Raw genomic sequence first — 7,316 nt, forward strand, 5'->3', positions numbered from 1 at the left:
CGCAGCATCCGGCTGTGGATCGTCTTCCTCTTGGACTTAGGGGTCATCTAGCAACGAAACAGGAAGCCCTGAGCCAGGCGTCCCCCAAACCTGCCCTTCAAACGTCCGGAACCCCTGGGGCATCTGGGACCCGCGGTCTGGGCTCAGCATCGGCTCAGTCCCTGGAGGACGCTGGTGCCGCGGGACAGCTGACGGGGGCGGCAGGGCCCACGGGTTTCCAACCGCGTCCTCTTCTCCAAGGCTGCAGCCCCCGCCCCCCCGTCCCCCCCTCAGGGCACATCCTGGTGACACAGCATTGAGCTCCGAGCTGCCCGAGGGCATCCCAATGGACAGAAAGACTGAGATCAGTGATGCGTGCGTTCCACGGCCACAACGGCGGCGTCAGTACTGGCCGCGTCCCCCCTCCCCCGGGGGCACAGACGAGCTGGATTCAGTGTCCGCATCTGCCCTCGCTTCCCAGAAAGTCAGCTTTGATCCTGCTGGTCCTCCTTCCAGACCCGAGACCAAAGCCCCAACCACGGCCAGTGCCCGAGGGCACTCCTCCAGGCAGTGTCGGCTGGGTCATGAGCAGCCGAGCTGAGGCAGGCGTCGTCTCCCTCCACGGGGTGAATTTCCTCAGCCTGAGCCTCACCCGTCTCTGTCCCTCTCGCCTTCCCCGACGTCTGCCTGTCTGTCTGTCTGTCCGTGCCACGTGTGAAATCACACCGTGCCTGTGTCCGGCCCCGAGGGGTCAGCACCCAATACGTCAGAGACCAATTCGTGGCTGAGCCCGCCAGCCATGGCTTCAGGACTAGACAGAATCGGTTTGCTTCTAAAAACGCATTCTGAGCCGTAAGAAGTAATTTCCAATTTCTTAAAAAAATATTTTATGGATTTCAGAGAGGGAGGGAGAGACAGAAACATCAATGTGGAAGAGACACATTGACTGGTTGCCTCCTGCACGCACCCGACCAGAGCCAGGGAACCTGCAGCCGAAGTATGCGCCCTCGACCGGAATCCACCTGGGACCCTTCGGTCCATGGGCCGGCGCGCTATCCACTGGGCCACCCCGGCCAGGACTGAACCTTAAGTTCTATCAGCCTCACTCACAGCCTCTGCACAGCAACACGTTTCTGAACGATCGTCTCTGGGGGGAGTTTTATTGGTCTGGTTTGTGAAGGTGAGATTTTTATAAAAACCAACAGCCAAGCCGAGGGGTTCAACGAAGGAGTCGCCGCAGCGCATCTTACCAAACACGTGTCCTGCTCCTCCAGGCGCTCCAGCTCCGTGAGCTCCTCCACCGCGAGGACCGGGCGCCGGGCCGGCCTCTCTTCCACGGGCTCCGCGTCCACGGCCTCGGGGGCGGGAAGGGTCCGGCCCCGCCGGCTGAAGTGGTCGGACTGGAGGGTCAACACAGAACAAATCAACCACAGGCACGGGCAGCGGGGGCTGGCCCGAAGAGGCGCCCGAGGGCTGTGTGGACATGTGGTGGACATGGATCTCAGAGAGGAAGGGGGAGGGAGAGAGAGAGAAACATCAACGATGAGAGCCCTGGACGGTTTGGCTCAGTGGACAGACTGTCGGCCTGGCTGAAGGGTCCCGGGTTCGATTCCAGTCAAGGGCACATACCTCTGTTGCAAGTTTAATCCCCGGCCCGGCCCAGGGCTCGTGCAGGAGGCAACCAATCGATCTGTGTCTCTCACATCAATGTTTCTCTCTGTCTCTCCCCCTCCCTCCCACCTTCTCTAAAAATCAATAGAAAAATATCCTCGGGTAAGGATTAAAAAAATATAAAGTTTTTTTAAATCTTAACTTTAGATCTCAGCCTCCACCTCACCTCCTCCCAAACGCTGACCTGCCCTGTGGACGCCGTCACCCGGGCTTCTCCCCGCACCCCCTGGGAGAGGGCCCAGGGCGCCCCTGATGGGCCGCAGGGACTCGGAGGGGAGCAGGCTGGGATCTGCACCGCAAAGCCGCAAAGACAGAGACCGGAGGCCGCCCGCGAGGCCGCACTCACCAGTCTGTGATGGCAGAGCGACAGGGCGTCCAGCAGCTCGTCCACGATCCGGTCGGACAGGAAGGAGGCCACGGTCAGCTTCACCTCGCTGTGGGCGGGGCCAGAGAGCACGGCAGTGTTTAATGCAGGAAAAGGGGAATCCCCACCCGACGCCGCGTTCACCAGCCACCGGACGGCGCACGCCCACGCTGTGCGACGGAAGGAAAGGATGTGTGCACAGGGCCCCAGCTGCCAACAAGAAGCCGTGAACACACAGGCCATCGACGTCCTTCGCCATTTCAACCTGCCCTGCCATCGCAGCCCTCAGACTCAGAGGCAGAAACGAGAGCATCTGCATAAAGGCCAACCGGCGTGACGGGAGGCCACAGGGACCGCGTGACGGGAGCCACGTGGACTGCGTGGCCAGTAACAAGCCACCCATTGACAGAAATAGAAACAGCCTGGCCACAGCGTATGAGGGAAGTCCGGTCTGATTGTTGAGCTGCAGTTATGACCCTGGACGCCCACCCCCCGCCCGAGAAACCTTTCCACGCACCACACGGGCCTACGACACGGCTGCGCCCTGACTCGCCATCTTATTTCGAGAACAGTCGCACTTTCACGGCTGTGCTGCCTTTTATGAACAAACGTCACAAGATGTTCACTGTTCGTGTCTCCTGCCTGACCTTAGAGAAGTGCCCACCCGGCCGGCGTGGCTCAGAGGTGAGCGTCCACCTGTGAACCAGGAGGTCAGGTTCAATTCCCGGTCAGGACACAGGCCCAGGTTGTGGGTTCCATCTCCAGGAGGGGGCGTGCAGGAGGCACCCAGCTGATGTTTCTCTCTCATTGATGTTTCTCTCTCTCCCTTCCTCTCTCTCTAAAAATCAATAAAAATTTTTTAAAGGTGCCCCGATAACAGGATGTGGCTGGCAGTTGTCACTAATAAATGACCGAGCCACTGAGGTTTCGGCCAGAGAGCTGGCATTTGAGTGACACTGTCGCTCTTCGCTGCCCCCAGAATTCAAATCCCACGCGTGTCTTCCGCCTGAACACCCTGCATAAGCGCACACGCGTGTAGCGCAGCGCATTTAAAGGAGCAGGTGCTGGAGAGACCGGTCCCCACATCCAGCGGCGTCTCCTGCGCTCACGGCTGCTCGGAAGTCAGCAGTGCGAGGGGTCAGGGCAGGGAGGGGTGAAACAGGCGTTTCACTGTGAGACTGAGCCTGGACGGGCGGGAGAGCAGGGAGGCTCCCCACGCTGAAGGCCACCCCTGCACGCGTCTCTCTGCCCAGGAAGGCGTCCACGCCGGCAGGACAATGAAGGCGCTGATTCTTCGATGCCAACGTTAGCGATTTCCCTGGGCCAGAGGTCGGCAAACTCATTAGTCAACAGCCAAATATCAACAGGACAGCGATTGAAGTTTCTTTTGAGAGCCAAATTTTTTAAATTTAAACTATATAGGTAGGTACATTGTTATTAACTTAATTGGGGTCCTCCTAAGGCTTAGGAAGAGCCACACTCAAGGGGCCAAAGAGCCGCCGTTTGCCGACCACAGCCCTGGGCTGACGACAAAAGGTTTCCTAATTCCTCCAACGAGGCCTCTCAGTGCGATTTCCTTTACCTGACACTTCGTTACCCCACAGAGGAGTCACTGTAGGACTCACTCGGTCCCTCAGTAAACACACCTTCCACGTCCCACCCGAGCCGCAGGGCCTGGGGACCAGCGCTCACAGTCCCTCCCCGGATCCTCCCGAAGCGCGTTTGGGGCTCTTACTCCCTCTGAAAGCTGCAGAGCCTGTTGTCTCTCTCCTCCCTCCCTCCTTCTGTCTCAGGCGAGGAGGGTGGTTTCTCTATTTCAAATGACAGCTCCAAAAAGGAGCCTAACTGTGCGTTTTAATGCCTCAGGTCACTCTGCGTGCGGCCACTGGGACTGCACTCGCTTCCCGACGGAACTTCCATTTTGCACAACATTCACGGAAATGGTTCGACTTAACCTACACGTGCACACGGACATGCGAGTGTGTGCAGGTGTGCACAATATGTGCATGTGCGTGTGCACACACGTGCATGCATGTTTGTTTGCACATGTGCATGTTTGCGTGAGTGCTTGCATCCTGTACTCAGCACCGTGCACGCTGAAGAGCCCAGCGAGGACCCAGTGCCATCTGATGCCCCTGACGCCAGGGCCTCCACCCGCTCCATCTTTCCGAGCCGGCCGTCCCCAGGGAAGTGGCGTGTTAGGGAGTGTGCTCGGACTCTGTAAGCCCCAGGTAGGACCTGCCAGCAGCTCAATCGCTGTCGAATGGAGGGCAGGGCATTTCCTCTCCTTAGTGCTGATGGGGCTTCGGCAGAAAACCTCAAACTCGGTTATGGAAACAGGCACACGCCCTGAGGGGCGCAGGTCATAAACGCGCTGGTCTGTGGGCCTGAACCCTCGCAAAGTCCTTTCCAATCTCTGGCGTCCCCTCAGCGGAGCAGGCGCGGAAACCGTTTTCTTCTCCTCATTTCACACACAGAGAGGACGCTGTGTCCCAGACCCGAGACCGAGCTGCTGCTGCAGGACCCGGCCCTCGGTCCCGATGTCCACCCTGGAGGGCGGCCTCGGGTTTCTGGATGGCGATGACCTGACTTGGGGCTTATTTTATTTTTCCCTCATTTTTCTGGCCAGCTGTCGCTTAGCGACATCGCTATGTTAGCACAACGCCCAGCTTTTCAGGAAAAAGCTGGTGTCTGCGGCCCCTCAATGTTCTCATCAAGATTCAGAAACGGTTAACATGGAAAAGTCACGCGTTTCTGAAGTCGGTTCCTGATCCTGATTCTCCGAGTGAGAAACGGAGTGAGACGGAGCTCAGCTCCCCTGTGAGGCTCCCGGTCGCCGCAGTCTCAGCGCAAAAATCCAGGACAGTGCATTGCTCAACGCGCCTTCTCAACGCTGCATCTTTTTAAATATTGACACGTGTTTTTAACATCGACTTGCATTGATTTCCAAGAAGGGAGAGGGAGATAGAAACATCCATGATGAGAGAGAATCATGGCCCGGCTGCCTCCTACACGCCCCCCACTGGGGATGGAGCCCGCAGCCCGGCCTGTGCCCCGACCGGGAATGGAACTATGGAGCCCCCCCACCGCCCCCCGCCCGGGTCCACAGGCCGCGGCGCCCACCTGATCTTGTTGAGGATGTCCACGCCCGACTGCTCCAGCAGGACGTTCTTCACGAAGGTGCGGGGCACGGAGAGCTTCTCGGAGCCGGCGCGGATCAGGTCCTGCCGGATGTGGGCCTTCCTCATCACGTGGGGGCACAGGCTCTCGGCCACGTCCACCATGGACCCCAGCAGGGCCTGCAACGCAGCGCAGTGAGGGCGGGGCGACATGGGGCACCTGTCGCATTGCCCCCCCCTCCCCACCCTGCGCTCAGCCTCCCGCGCTCTCCATCACATGTAACCACAGACGACAGGTTTCCCGAAAGCCGGCCCCCACTCTCTGCCTCGCACCAGACACGGATCCTTCCCTCATCAGTGGGACCCGTCCTAGGTCATGGTCATGTGGAAATGTCCCATCAAAAACAAAATGGATAATACCTTAACCAATAAAGAAATTAAAGATAAAAATATATATATATATATTGAGTTTTGGGCAGTGAACCAGGAAAGTTTGGTGTACTTTAGTTAAAGTACAAAACAGCACTTCTCATTTGAATAAATCATTAGTCCACATTAAAAAAAACAAAAAAACAAAATGGAGCCCTGGCTGGTGTGGCTCAGTGGATAGAGCGTCAGCCTGCGGAATGCAGGGTCCCGGGTTCGACTCTAGTCGAGGGCATGTACCTCGGTTGCAGACTTCTCCCTGGCCCGGGCCCTGGTCAGGGCACCTGCAGGAGGCAACCAATCGATGTGTTTCTCTCAAATCAATATTTCTCTCTGTCTTTCCCTCTCTCTTCCGCTCTCCCTAAAATCAATGGGACAATATCCTCGGGTGAGGATTGAAAAAAACAAAAAGGAATTGATAGGTTTTCTCAATCTCATCCTATAAGTAGTCATTCCAAAACGTATCAAGGAAGCTGGAAAAGGCACAGTCGTCCATGTTTGCCACCCGTGTGTGTGGGTGGACAGGTGAGCACACGCATACACACGGCCTATGCGCGTGGGTGGGTAGGTGAACATACACACACACACACACACACACACACACACACGGCCTATGTGTGTGGGTAGATAGGTGGACACACGTATACACACACTCATACTCACAGCCTATGCGTGTGGGTGGACAGGTGAACACACGCACACACGCACACACACACACACACACACACACACACACGGCCTATACACAGGCAGCCGTGCCCAGGCTGCTCTCACACAGCCGTGACCACGTCGTTCTCCAAAGGGGCAGGAGGCACGAACCTTTAGTTGCTCGTCGACAACCCTTGTGACCTCCCCAGCCATGGACTCCAGCGTCTCCTGCACCGGGCTGGACAGCAGGCCGCCGGCTCCCGCCCAGGACGCGCTGCCCACGTGGTACAAGTTCGGCAGCAGCTGGAAGAAAGGGAAAGGCCGTCCACAGCGAGGGGACAGGGCCTGAGCGCCAGCGTCCGGGGGCGAGTATGAGGGGGCGGGAAGGCGTGCCCGTGCCGATCGATGGCCCTTCGCACAGATGTCAACGGAGGCCCAGCTGCAGCCGCAGCGACCGCCTCCCTCGCGCCGGGTCCTCACGGCCTGAGGGGACCTGCCTGAGCCCCAGGGTCCCTCCCGCTCGGAGCAGTCCCTGTGGGGGGACTCGGCAGAGCCAGGACCAGGTCCTCCCTGAGGGCTGACGGGGGCCGTGCTCCCAGCGGCCGGTTCAGTGGGTGAGCACCACCTACGAACCAGGAGGTCAGGGTTCGATTCCTGGTCAGGGAAATGCCCAGGCTGTGGGCTCCATCCCCAGTGAGGGGCGTGCAGGAGGCAGCCGATCTATGATGCTCTCGCATCACTGATGTTTCTCTCCCTCTCCCTTCCTCTCTGAAATCAATAAAAATATATATTTTTTAAAAAGGGGCTGGAACTATTTTCCAACCCTGACGTTTAACACACCATTTTAGCGCCGAAGACGCCTGCGCAGCCCGAGCTGAAACTCACCGTCTTGGAGTTCTTGGCGTCCCGCATGAGCCGCTCGGCCGACCTCACGTCCTCCTGGACGGCGTCCCCCCCACAGTTGCGCAGGGAGTTGAGGTGATCTTGGACCTTCACGCACATCCTGTCGATCATCTGCCCGCACGTGGGAGGGACACCGCGGGCCGCGGGCGGCGTTCGGGCGGAAGGAAACAAGCACAAGTGAGGAGGCGGCTCCCGGCCGTCGGCAC

At 58.4% G+C, this 7,316-nt stretch overlaps 1 protein-coding gene across 1 annotated transcript in view; it reads right to left on the bottom strand.

The window, feature by feature from the left end:
* LRRC16A (leucine rich repeat containing 16A) overlaps window positions 1–7,316 on the bottom strand; it is a 125,121-nt gene that overhangs the window by 13,223 nt on the left and 104,582 nt on the right. The window contains exons 23-29 of the mRNA XM_015563505.1: window positions 7,291–7,316; window positions 7,093–7,235; window positions 6,379–6,510; window positions 5,138–5,313; window positions 1,997–2,084; window positions 1,230–1,379; window positions 4–47 (exon numbers count right to left, since the gene is read on the bottom strand). The exon at window positions 7,291–7,316 is cut by the window's right edge and continues 65 nt beyond it. Coding sequence (XP_015418991.1) covers window positions 4–47; window positions 1,230–1,379; window positions 1,997–2,084; window positions 5,138–5,313; window positions 6,379–6,510; window positions 7,093–7,235; window positions 7,291–7,316 — 759 coding nt within the window. The remainder of the gene's footprint in view (window positions 1–3; window positions 48–1,229; window positions 1,380–1,996; window positions 2,085–5,137; window positions 5,314–6,378; window positions 6,511–7,092; window positions 7,236–7,290) is intronic.

The sequence above is a fragment of the Myotis davidii genome, unplaced genomic scaffold (assembly GCF_000327345.1).
Source record: "Myotis davidii unplaced genomic scaffold, ASM32734v1 scaffold217, whole genome shotgun sequence".
Taxonomy (NCBI): Eukaryota; Metazoa; Chordata; class Mammalia; order Chiroptera; family Vespertilionidae; genus Myotis; species Myotis davidii.